This window comes from Athene cunicularia (genome assembly GCF_003259725.1).
Source record: "Athene cunicularia isolate RWA chromosome 1 unlocalized genomic scaffold, athCun1 chr1_part1, whole genome shotgun sequence".
In the NCBI taxonomy this organism is placed as follows: Eukaryota; Metazoa; Chordata; class Aves; order Strigiformes; family Strigidae; genus Athene; species Athene cunicularia.
This window is the reverse complement of record NW_020799091.1, coordinates 65,093,414-65,106,897: the sequence shown is the minus strand read 5'-3', so window position 1 is coordinate 65,106,897 and position 13,484 is coordinate 65,093,414. Positions and strand designations below refer to the sequence as shown.

Sequence of the window (13,484 nt, the reverse complement as noted above, 5' to 3'; positions counted from 1 at the left end):
GGTTATGCGCACAGAGTTCTTGCCCATTCCTTTTCTCTTTGTCCCCAGAATAACAGTTTAAAAAGCCACAAGTTAAGGTGTACCTCAAGAGAGACAGAAGTTGTCAGAATCTTCTTCAGTCCCTGGAATATCAGGAAATTTGTGAGAGGAAAACACCACAGTGATCCCAAGAAGTGGATCTACAGCTATTGGCTATTCCCTCTACCAGGTTTTTGTACTTCTGTAATTTAAAAAATACTGATGGTATAGCTAAAGCTATGCCCTTTCCTGCAGTGAGGAGGATTTGCTTCCTTGTCTCTCCTTAGTGGTTTTGGGATGGAGAATTTGAATTGGCGTTGACACAATTTATGGAGCCAAACTGTGAACTTTGATGAATTTGCCCTCTTTAGAGTATCAGAATTTTACAGGGTGAAAGAAGGAAGTGGTTTGCTAAGTCACTTCTTTTTTTGCTGTTGTTTTGTTTTATCACAACTACCAGTGATAACCACAGGGAAAACATGCAAAAGAGTGAGTATTCAATGTAAAGCTATATATGGGAAATGCTGCTCATTGAGAACCTGCTGCCACTGAGGCTACACCCTGCCAGTAAGTGTCCACTCGACTGCTTGGGCTGAGGGTCTGACTGTCACACCTACCTGTTGCACATTGTGCTTCTTTCCAAGCCAAGAGCCTGGCAATGAATTGTATGGTCTTTTAGTGCTTTGCAGGGAAATTCTTATGAGCAGGAGCCACACATGGGAACGGTCATAAATGGAGTTAGGAAGAGGATGGATAATAGTTTTGCTTGCTGGGTTTTATTACTACTAAAAGAGAGCAGTGCTGGTAACAGAGCTTTGAGCAAAGTGCTTCATCGTTCTTGACATATGTAGAAGTGTCCTGGCATTCCCAGTAGTTTTTTATCCACTGCTTATCTGGAGTGTTTTTAGGGACACTTATTTTGTCCCCTCCCAGAACAGAGAATTCATGATCAGTTTGATCATGAATACCCAGTTGCTGATGGGTTTTTTTGACCAATGAGATATTTGGCAGTGGCTGAGGAAGAAGTGTCTTCTTCCTCAGCCACTTCAGTGATAGAGTAATTGAACCCAAAAGTGTAATTCCAGTGGAAGGAATAGTTTTGTTCCACCTGTTAGAGAAATTGTATCACTGCTGATACGATTTGAGGGAGTCTTTATGTTCAGAAGTCAGTCACTTTTCCAGCAAAGTATATCTTTTATGGTAGGGCAGCTGTGTTTTTTTGGTTTAAGGCTTTTGTTCTAATTTAAGAATCTTAACTATGTTTTTCATGTGCTAAAATATTATGAAAAATCCACATGAGACTGTATTTTTATTTGTTGTGCTGAATCCAAAAGTAATATTTACAGTGTTAAGGGGAGGGGTGGTGGCATTTCTGTTTTACATTATTCTGAAGTTTCACTATGAATTAGTTTCATTTCTTTTGCACTGTGAATTTCTCAGTATGGATATTTCTGCATGGATATGGATTACAAGTTTTAATAACTTTGAAACCAAAATGTATATGCTTAAAAATTAAGATTTTTTTGGGGATGGCTGAAAATTACACCTTGCCTGTGTTTCTTGAGTGTTTACATGTATGCAGCTTTATTTTTCTAGACACATGAGCTACTTTGTATATTCTGCTTTAGAGAGTATATTAATTCTTAAACTGGAAACCATCATACTACTGGTCTCTGACCTTTTAAACGCGATGATCTCTAGGCATCCACTGCTTTCTACCTTGCTTGGAAATGCTGGTTAGTGTATAGGACCACTTTTCAGTATATCTGGTCTCCTGTGCTATCACAAGTGTTTTCTCTGTGCGCCCACTGCCTCTCCCCTTTTTTTTTGAAATGTGTTTCCCCTGCCTTGTTTTCTGGGCAGTAGTGGCCATGTGGGGTGGCTGTATGATACGTTCACAGACATACAGCCAGGATCGTTGCTGCTTCTGGGCTGCTAAATTGACCATCTCTCACCATGCAGCAAATCGTTCTTATAGCCAGCAGCATTCACAGGCTCCGGTACCCTCTTGGGAGCTCAGGGATGGGTTGTCCTTCTAAAACCTCAGCACTTGCAGCCATAAAGTAGCATCACCTACTGCTTTGGCCATCACATTTGGTTGTGTGCCATGGAGGCGGTGGTGCCTTCAAGCATTTGCACGTTGTCAGGGTCACCAGCACTTCTTCCATCCTTCTCAAGGGGAATGTGCCATCTTTTCTCCTTGGCAGTTTAATTTCATTTCAGTGTGAAGAATGCAAAACCTTGATGAGAGGATTTTCTTTTTCTACTTGTAGTGTTAGTAATTTGAAAATTTTTTGTGAGATGGAAAAGAAAGGGGGCAAGAGAGTAATTGCTTGGCAGTCAATAGAGGAAGCAGTTTATAGGCTGTGGTTTTGTTTGCATTTATTTAACCCTGATGAGTGAGTTTTAGAGAAAAACGAAGACTTCCTAATACTCCCTTTCCATCAGCGAAAAGGCAAAGTCAGTCTGGGGACTGTTTTGAGATCTCCCACTGACTCTTCAGCAAAACCAGGTCTCAGCAGTTGCCCATCTGGAACGGCTCAGACAGCTTTTCTGCAGCCCTGAAAGGGCTCACTGGCTTTCAGGGCACAAGCTCAGCCATCAGAATAGGTAATTCCTCAGAGTACCTGGGGCAGCAGTTCTCCAGGCAGTTTCCTTCAATTGCCATCCATTTTCAGCTTCTTTCTTTGTGTTTTTTTTTTTTTTTTTTTTTTTTTTTTTTTTTTTTTTTTCTTGGAGCCTTCCCCAGTCTTTCAGAGAAGCTACTGGGGAACTTTTAATCACCCAGTAAGCCAGCTGGTACCAGGGGCCTTTTACCCCCATTGCCAAAGGTATTTTATCCCATTACAGTAAACATTCTGGATATATCTAATGTAATAGGGTGCAAGTTTAAAGATAAGACTTTTCAGTCTTCTTTCCAGACTTACGATCTTCATGCATCATAAACAAAGTGCTTAAATGTAAAAAGTGTATTTCTGACTCAGTTTGAAAATCTCTTTTGGGAAGAGGATTTCAATTCCAAGACAGTAAATATTATTCTGAATGGAAGGTCCTGTATCTAGAAATGCAGATCAGGAACTGCTTGTGTGCCTTACCTGTGTTTTTCCACATGTTCTAGGCTATGAAGATTAACCTAAACTCTGAATTTGCTGGCTATAAACCCTCCCTTCCCCCATCTTTTTGGTGTGGGCTTTTTTTTCTTTTTTCCTTTTTTAACATGCCTGTCAGATGGAGTTCAGGGTCCATATGAGTAATTGTACCCGTTTTAAAGCTTCAACTGCTTGCCAGCTTGTTTATCACTCTTTTAAAAAGATGTATATTTATAAATGGCAGGACAAAACTGATTCATGCTGTGTCACATCGTTTCTTCTTTGCACACCTACTCATGCATTGATCATCCACTGATTAACAGCATAAATTTCTAGCTACAATGCTAATCTCCATCTTCAGCCGCTGGTCTGTCATTCCTCTCTGCTCCCAGTTTGATCCCAGTCTGAATTATTAAAGCATAATGTGAGTTAATCCATACCTCCCTCTGGCTGTAGAGAGAAACACTGTCACTGAGAAACAAGGCAGCATTCTCCCAGTAGAGGGAGGTATTGTAAAGCTCAGCCAAAATATCAAGGATTCCACTTGTCCGAGAAAAATGTGTCTTTTGCAGTTGTTTGGGGTTTGGTTTTGTTTTTTTAATTCTGAATTTTAGGAATTCATGGGGCAGCGTGTGCAGAGAACTTGGAGGAGGCAGCTAAAAGACTATGCTCCACGTTCGGGTAGTCAGAAGATTTTCCTGTGCTTTATTATTATTATTATTATTATTATTATTATTATTATTATTATTATTATTATTATTATTATTATTATTATTATTATTATTATTATTATTATTATTATTATTATTATTATTATTATTATTATTGGAATAGACTAGTTGGAGTGAGAGCAGGGTCCTCTGCATTGTCTCACTAAAACCTGATGGGCCACTTGAGGTAGAGATGCCTTTGGTAGTGCCAGAGCAAGGAGGGATGCCGTCATGCTCCCTGCAGCAGCCCCCCTGCCTTCCCTTCACCTCCTCAAATCCCAAAGGACTTTGGTGGGTTCCGTGTGTCACTGCTGAGAAGGATATTGAGCACACCATCATGTAGTTTTTTTACTTTACATTGTATGATAGGGACGTCCATCCATAGAAGAGGTTTAAAAAAATGCAGCAGCTACTATTAAATCGCAGCAAATGTGGTTGATCAGCTTGAGCATGGATATAAATCCATACTGCTGCTTTGCAGTGTCCACGTGGGTAGTTCAGGTGCTTTACTACTTAGCCCAATCCACAGATTAAATATGCATGCTTCAGGATTGATTGATCGCAAAGTGGAACAGGGCAAGAAACATCAAAACAGATGTTGGGAGTCACATTAGATGATGAAGGAAATGTGTAATTAATTAATTAACTCCTTGTATCAGCAGTTTACACTCCTATGAAGCTTTGAAACTTTTTTTCCAGGTTCGCGTCCTTAGATTTGTGGCTTGATTTCTCTCTACTCATTTCCTTTTATTACCATCTGCTGTAGCAGGGACCCAAGGCATGGTATGGTATTCCTTGACACTCAAAGCCATCAATGGGGACTTGCCTCAGCAGCCTAATTCAGAGAGGTTTAAAGCTTCATTTGTGGTTGGTGCATCATTTGCACGCTTCAGGGGTTCTGGAAGGGTTATTGCCACTTTCCTTTGCTTGCTCCAGCAAGTCCTGTGCATTTCCACTGACTAACAAGCCTTTTCCTTGATTTTAAAGTGTGTTTTTCTTCCAGACCTTGCAAGAAACAGTAGAAAACCAGTGAATGCTCTTGGACAAGTTCCAAGATAAGATAGATGAGCAATGGGGGATGGAAAGACATGCTGCCCCACTTGCAGCCACCATTTAACTGTGTGCATGCTATGGGCACTCCTATACTGTTCTTATAACGCTCTTCTGATTCTTTTTTTTTTTTTGTCTGTTTATGCTGCCTTGGAAACAGCTTTTTTTATTGCTTTGGAAATCTTCAACTAAATTTAATTGAAATTTGGTAATTTCTTCAGAGTTTTAAAAAAACAAAACAAGAATGTGCCACTGTAGTCAAAAAAGACCAATTATATCAGTAAAGGCTTCTGTGTGTGGAATGAGAGCTAAAACTTTTCAGGTTTTTATAGTTAACGTGCATTTTCAGTAAATACAGACTCATGAAGAAATGTACTGCATTTGAAGTACTTGGCATTTTTTGTTATTCCTAAATTCAACAACATGGTTTCCAGCATTATGGATTACTGTTCACATCCTTTTGAACATAGTGAAAAGTAACCAGACATAATCTGTCTGTTTTAGAAGATTTTTAAATTGCAAAATTCTGCTGAATATGTACAGTTATCAGGACAGCAGCAGTTTCACACAAATTTGAGTGCACTTCAGGCCTCTTATATCAAGATAAATGCTTTGTAGGATTGCAGTGAAAGCTCAAGCATGACCCTTGTCCCACATAAGAAAAAGTTTTATTTATTGCATAGGATGAATGAAGGACTGCATAGTTTCTGTCTAGGTTCTGCCTTTTGTTGCTCAGACATAGGTGAATATTTTACTCTTGTAAAATACTGATAATACCATGTTTATCCATCAGATTGCAGTGAAATGTTAGCTTTCTCTGGGAGCAGGAGGAATGTTGGTTGCATGAGTGAAGAGGCATGCACTGGAAAATTAAGAGTGAACCTTCAAAGTACAGGACATAAAAGAAGGCTGCGTGTTACTGGCAATAAGGAAAACTGTGGTAACTTGGCCAGCCCTCAAAAATTCTGACGGAATGTGAAAGGTCCAAGCGGCCCCGTCCCACATGAGAAGAATGTAATCTTTCAAAAAAGGAATTATAAACAGCAGATAGGGGCTGAAAGGTAAAAGGGGGTGTGGAGAGCAGGAGGCACTCACTGGGAAAGTTCTTTCTGCAGAGCGAGGTCCATCTGAGTTGCTTTCTGGCAACCTTTAAGCAAGTTAGTGGAGAAATAGCATTTGCATTCTTCAACATCTCTCCAGAAACACCCTTACAACATGTATTTGATACTCAGAATTTAAGGTTTGGCTGTTGGAGTAATTTCAAATTTGAAACCTCATCTCTCATGAGAACTGGTGGAGGATCCCACAGGGCAGAAAAGGAGTCTGGTTTGGATTTCTTGTAGAAAGCTTTTAGCTTGTTCTCAAGTACTCCAAGAAGGTATTTTCTGAATCAATTAGATTCCTGTTGGATTTTGCTGAAGAAGCCTGTGAAATAATGATGCTGTGGAGCTGACTCCCAGGTCTATTTAAAAAAGCTAATGATCTTGTCCCCTCCTTTATATTGAGGTAGATTTGATCTTTATAACAAACAACTCATTTTTGTGTCTGGACTTCTTGTATTCCTTCAATTTACATGCTCTGTCTGGTGGCATTGATTTTGTTTTAATAATACTGGTTTGGTGCAGATCTGATTTCCAAGTACTTTTTAGTAAAAGCTGTTGTCCCATAGGCTGTCCAAGCACAGCAGCTGTTCATGCAGATAAACATGAATTTTAACGCTACTGCACACTAGTGCAATTTGCAGCAAAGTGAGTGAAGGAGTTGTCCTTTAATTTTTGATAGGCTTGTGTCATGATTAATACAGAAGGATTCAGTATATGCTGAAGAGACTGCTACGGTAGTGAATAAAAATTTATGAACAAATTTGTAGGTAATAGTTCAATTTCATTAGTTTACGAAGAGCTTCTTCAAGCAAAAAATCTACTCTGTCTTGACTTTTTAGATTATTATTATCTAAAATTGTTGGGCAAAGATAAATCATGGGTACACTGATATTTAAAGCACAGTAAAAAATGTTGTTAATGTATAAAAGCTGCTGTGCCATGAGCATCTGTCATCTGCCACCCTTAACCTCCACTCGTAAAGCATTAACATTTCATCGAATTGCTGACTGACTGCAGGGAATTGGCATTTAATTATGTTTAAGCTTATCCTACTGCATATTGAGAAACAATTTTAAATACTTCATTTGAATCTGGAATGCAGCATGTTTAGACAAATATTGTGACCGTTCACTCTTATTTTCTGAGGACAAGAGCTCAGATGTATAGCTCTTGTTGACATTTAAGTGTGTGCAACCTTCTGACATCATATAAATCACTTTTAATTTCTCCAATCATTATCTGTTTATCATATCTATTGATTTTTTTTCCAAAATAATTTCTGTTATTTTTCCATTGTGTGATGTTTTCTATTACATGTTGATGACATTCCAGACTGAAGCACATTATATAAAATTAGTGTGCTTGTGTGCAGTCTGGTAATCCTGACAAAATTGGTATCTTGGGATGTACCCAGTATTACATAGGTTATGCTCTCCTTTGTTACCAGCATTCAAAAATAGTCTTATATGTATTCTGCTACAAAATAAACACTTTAATAATGATCTGTGAAATTCATACGACATAGAACTTGTTTCCTATCCTAGTCAAAACAGTCCTTGCAAATTGTTAGATTTCTTGGCTTTTATTAAATGCAAGTTCATTTAGAAAGCACACCTTTCCCACCTCCCAACATAGAAGTAAAAACTCAGAATTTAGTTTTTGTTTATATATGCCAAGGATAATGTCAAAAGAAACTGTAAAAATTTTTCAAAAAGTTGTAAGTTTTTTTGAAGCCTCCTTTTAAGTTGAATGAAGAGTTTTATCAGTAAAAAATTAGTAAATGAGATGAGAGGCAGAGCTTGAAAATCCCTGCTAGTCACCTTCCTGTCTTACAGGAAACCGTAAGTACTTTCATTCCTGTTTTACAATTACACAGGACACTCCATCACTACAAAATGTGACAAATAGTTATGGTGGTTATGTTTTGATAGCTGAGAGCAGGAAGAAAAATACACTGTGGTTTTCTTCTGATTTTCAAGATGTGTGGAGAAGAGCAATTTCTGACAAGCACAGTGCTATTGTCTTTCTGAAAAGAGTATTTTAATGCTGGTTACTGAGGTTACTTTGCTGCACACTTTGCTGCATTAATCTCCCTGTCAGAGTTTGCTCAAATGCTTGAGTAACTCTGAATTTTCAAAGCTCTAATGCCTTTCTTTTTGTCATAAATTATAGCTCATTTCAGCCCTGGAGATTTTTAGCTCATGGCAGCAGATGCTGGGAGAGCTGCACGCTTTGCCCAGTACACGGGGCAGCGAGAGTTCGAAGAAAGCTGGAGGGAAGGCGGTGAGCTGGTCGCAGACATCCCTTAGGTGTGATCCAGTGATAAAGGAAATGTGGTGCCCTTCGGGAGGGTGTGTACCTATGAGAAACAGGAAGCCGAGCAGCGGCCGCCCGCCTGCCCTGCCTGTCTGCTTGCTTGCCTGCAGAGGTTGGTAGCTCGGGCGAGCGCAGGTGTGCCGACACGCCGCCGAGCCTCTTCTCTCCAGGCATCTTGGCCTCTTCTCTCCAGGCGTCTTGGCAGGCACGCTCCTCGGCAGCAACATCTGGAAGAGGCAGTGGGGAGGGGGGGAAAAACCCAACTCAAAGCCAAAACATACCCCCCCTCCACTCCCCCCCTAAAAAAACCCAACCCTCCAGGTAGAGAAATATGACGGCTTTGCAGCTGAAAGAGTTGTCACACTCAGGTCTGTACAGGAGGAGACGGGATCGTCCTGATAGCGTGGGACTGCCCGGGTCACACGAAGAGAAGTTGAGGTGAGTGCAAATTGACGGGTACCGCCAGGGTGCCAGGCCCTTCTTGGCAGCCTGCTTGCTTCGGTGGTTTTAGCAAGCAAAATGCAAACATGGCTCTGGAAAGTCACTGCAAAACACATGCATCAAGAAGCAGTCCCGAAGCACTACAGAAAAAAAAACCAAAAAAAACCGCAACAGGTATAACAGGAGCCATACGGTGACCTTGTGTGTTTTGGCAATGGTGTGACTCCCTTCCCTAGCTCCTGGGAAGGGCAAATATTAGCCAGTGGTTGCTTCTGGATCTCTTCTGACAACCAGCACTTGCAAGTAAATAACTTTCCTTAGCCTGACAACTTTTCTTGGTCTGGTTTGAAGTCAGTTTTGGGTCACCCGGGTGCTGTGGGTTGTGCTGCTTCTCGGGGGCTCTTGGTACAGCCCCTCCACCAGGCTGGTTTTGTTGTGAAGGGGCTGGGGCAGCTCCTGGGCTCTGACTTTCTTCATGGGGGGTTCTTTGTTGTGGAAAGGGCTGTAGACAAAAGAATGCAGCAGGACCACTTAGCCTGACCTTACCCAGGAAGGGTGACCAAAAATTGGAAAACCATTTAATGTCCAGGGTTTTATCTTCCTGATGCAGCTTTTGAAGGAATAACTGTGAGTTTTCAAAAAGCCTCTGTTTGGAGCAGGGAGATTAAAGAATTGTTTGTAACCTGAGTAAGAACAGACACCAAGGAAAAAAAAAAAGTAAAAATGAAAAGGTTTTTTTGTAAATATGCTCAGAGTGAAAGCAGTCTGTTCCCTCTTAAAGCTCCTCGGAAAAGGATCCTTGTGTAAATGCTAACAAAAGCCTTGGTGGAGAGGAAGTACTTCCTATCTCCTAATGTCTATTCTCTAGGTGTATTTTTAGATTATTTTTCATTGTTGGTGGTTGTGCATTGGATTGGAGTGCTGTGTAATTTAAAGGATTTTTGTTACTGTGCTTTAATTGCCCGAGTTAGCAGTTTCAAAAAGATGGGTATTCAGATTTAGGGGATTTCTCCTTTTATTATAACTAAGCACCTTAATTAAAAATTACTGTGGCAAAATGGATGATTGTAACCTACTGAGATTATTTGCTATGAGATATCAGAAATACCAGATCAGTTCTAGGAATATATTAACTTGCTTGGTATCCATTTCTAGTATTATTTCTGATTTCCTAGATGGATTCTCATAGCATTAGCAGTATATATTCTATTCATATGACTACAGATGGAAAAATAATCAGATTCAGTAGAGTAAGAGATGTGCAGAGATTCTTGACTTTTTATGTTTAGTTTCTTTTATACAAAACTAGCAATGAGGAAGAATAGATCTTTTTAGGGAAGGGAAAGCTGCTTTTTAAAGCATATACATAAAAATTAGTGTTAGCTCTCTACAGTTGTGTTGCTGTTTCTTTTATTTATATGCGTGTCCAGGATGGGAATGAGACCCTTTTTGGGCTGGATGGTGGGAAGGGGTTGTCTGTACCAGTATATGTCTAGGTGTTTTGATCCTTTCCTGAGCCTCTTCCGGTTAAAGACGAGAAATATGTGAAACATGGATCGGTCTTGAGAGATAAAATCCAAGTTGGAGGAAGTAGCAAATCAGGGGACTTAAGAATCAGCTCAGAGTGGAGTATTAGAGATACAAGAAGGTGAATAGAGCATGGTCAAATGATGCTCCTAGAGTGGAGGGACAACCCATACCTAAAGACAGAGCTTCTCTTATATTTGTGAATAGCTTAAGCTGGTTCTTATTCAAACTAAACCTTGCTCCTTCATAACCCATTTTGTGATATTTCAGTATGTTACTAGAGAGCCTTATTTGTAATTTTTACTGCATTCTCCATGACAAAAGGCTATGGCATTTTAGATACAAAATAATGACATAACAACAGGGTAAAGAAGAAGAATGAACAAAAAAACCCCAAAACAAAATGAGAAAGTTCTTTTGTTTTCTAAAACTGGAAACCTTTCATTTTTTTTCATGTACTCTCCCCAGTGACACTAGGATGCCTGTCCTTAGCAAATACTTTCAGAGCACCTAGAGTCCACAAGAAAGACAAGAGGTTTTATATCTACTAAATATAGCATACCATCCTCCACGGCTTTGTAATGCCCTCCTGTAGTTTCTCTCTCCAGTTTTTTATTCTAGTGCCTTTGTATTTTGTTTTACATACATATTAATCCACATATGTTAAATAGTATCAGCCCTCGAGGAACAGTTCACTGAAAGCTGCTTATCTTGGTTCAAGTACCGTATTTTTTTAATCCCAATCCAAAACGTACTCAAGATGCCAATGTCCTCAAGGTAATGCTGTGAGAATTTCTGTATTTAAGAAAAATAATAATCACCCTTTGTTAAAGTCATACATGGTATCTGCCAGTTTTCATTTTGCAACCTTTTACACCTTACCCCAGTGTGAAATTTCTCTCTCCTGACCTTTTTAGGGTCTGTGTCTCCTTTGGTAGCTGTTTCCCGGAATCCAGGCTGGGGTGTTCCTCTGGTGAGGCACAAACCAGCAGTAAGTAATGCAGCAGACAGCTGTTCCCACCCCTTCACTATTACTGCAGGGTGTCTCAGACTGCCTCTGCTCTGCTGCTGCAAGCACCACTGTAATTGTGGCTCCTGGGTCTGGCCATCACAGCAGGCACTGGATGCTACTCTGTAGGATGGGGACATGTGTGCCTACAAGCTGCGTTCAAGACCTAGTCAAGTGTTGGCAGTGTCAGCACTGCAAAGCAGCTCGGGGGAGCCTGGTGCTGAAATTCTGCCTTTCCTCTTTTTTGGGAACAACAGTGTCATGTGTACTTAAAACACCTGAGATTACAAATAATTAGGGCACTGTGAAACAATGTACTGGAACTCCTAAATATGTACAGAGCATATGTTTATCATTTAATGATAAATAATATAATTTACAGTATAAAAATAGTTTCCTGTGTTATCATAGCTTCATGATAGGTCATGTGCCATGGGACTCTGAGCTCCACAACAGGAAGATAAGCTTTAGCTCCTGCATCTGTGTCCACTGATGTCACTTCACCCAGAGGTTTGACCCCCAGATGTGCTATTCAGTTTATGATGGGTCTGTCTCTACACACTTTTCCCTCAGTCTTTTGCAGGAAAGACCATAAGAAATATTTTGGTTCTTTCCATTAAGTTTCGCGGCCTGTCAGATTTCCGTTTACAGTAGCTCCTAAATAAATGTTTAAGCTTAACAGAATCTCTCCAAATGCCTTTTGCTCTAACAAGTAGGTACCACATCATTTTGAGGGGAAGTCATCTCATGCAGCTGTGGCTATCTGCAGGGCCTGATTTGCAAGCAGCAGAGCTTTCACACATGGTTTTGTTTGTTTTGCCCACCCAGTCGATGTGATTCCTCATCCTGCTGTGAACAGGGTTTAGCACCTTGCATTGCACCCACTGCCCTGATGCAGTTTACAGGCTGGTGCTTGGTACCAGGTCAAAATCTGCCCCAGCTGCCTCAGTGCTGCAGGTGGTACGGTGCAGTGGCTGAGCAGCTGACGTGTCCCACTGGCAGCAGTGAGGACCTGAGGTGGTGGGAAGGACCACCAGAGCCCATCCAGTTGAGGGCATTTCAAGAGAAGCCACTGGTAGCCATAAAGAGCAAGCCCTAAGCTCAACTGAGATTGGGACCAGGGTGGGAAGGTAGGACTCATCCCAACTTTTAGAAGCCTATCCTATGATGGAGTGAGTTGCCTTCCCAGGGAACCTCTCTCATCCCCTCCACCCCACCTCCTCCTGGCATAACCCATGCCCAGGTTACCCAGTCAGCTGTGGTGAGGTGGAAAGAGTCACAGCCCTTGTCCTGACAGCACAGCACATTGATGGGGGTGGGAAATGTGGCTTCTCTTCCTACCTCTCCCACTCCACGTATCATTTAACAAACCCCATATCCTCTCTGGGAGCCTTTTAACCTGCTGCTATCGATGTCACTGGTGCTTTACTGACCTTATAGGAAGCTGGAACTTGCCTACTCAAGTAAAAGGTGGTCTGGATAGCTCATCCTTTTCTTGAACTTGCACAGTAAAAAAATGTGCTTGGTTTAGACCTCCACTGGAGTAGCTGAATGCAGTTCTCTCTTCCCCTGCTTGAGCGAGGCTCACCAATGCATACACCTTAATCACACAGGGTGCTCCCCAGCTGCAGAGCTCAAAGTGCAGAGGCTGCCTGGCACCTTCACCTCTCCCCTCTCTGCAACAGATGCAACAGTCATTGAACTAAATACAACCTGAGAAATCTGCTTTTCAGAATGGAGGGGAAGATTTGTTCTTTTCCAGCTGTATTGGTTAGGTGGGAAAAAAAAAAAAGACATCTCTGATAAATCTTGTATTGCCTTGTCCTCAGAAATGGCATGTAAAAAATTATGACTGTATACTGAGCTATTCTTTCTTGCTTTTCTCAGCAAAGGAAATTGTATGCATACATCTATCATTAATCACTAGGAACCAGTTAACAGTAGTAGTATGCTTGCTATTTTTGCTCTTTCCCCTTCTCATCTCATGGCCTTTGTAAAAATAAAATAATTTCTCTAAAAAGTATCATAATATTCATTTCCAAAGCTCAGTGCAAGTAACTGGGAAAAGTAGGGGCAGGGTTTTTTTTTTTTTGACAATTAAACTTAAGGTGAATTTGATCGCTGCTATCCATAGCACTCTTTTCTAAGTTCATATGGGTTCAAATTCAATTAAATTTTGAAGAGGTTAGTCTCAAGTTTTTACCAAGCAGTGAATTTCAAC

At 40.7% G+C, this 13,484-nt stretch overlaps 1 protein-coding gene across 3 annotated transcripts in view; it reads left to right on the top strand.

Moving 5' to 3' along the window:
• The window catches only part of LIMS1 (LIM zinc finger domain containing 1), a 75,057-nt gene that overhangs the window by 30,861 nt on the left and 30,712 nt on the right, over positions 1 to 13,484 (top strand). The window contains exon 1 of one of the 3 annotated variants that reach the window (XM_026855084.1): positions 8,414 to 8,724. The exons of 1 other annotated variant lie outside the window; for it this stretch is intronic. In XM_026855084.1, the coding sequence (XP_026710885.1) occupies positions 8,618 to 8,724 (107 nt within the window). In that variant the 5' untranslated portion in view covers positions 8,414 to 8,617. Of the gene's footprint in view, positions 1 to 8,413; positions 8,725 to 13,484 lie in introns of those variants that run through there. One more of the 3 variants, XM_026855094.1, reaches the window with a different exon arrangement.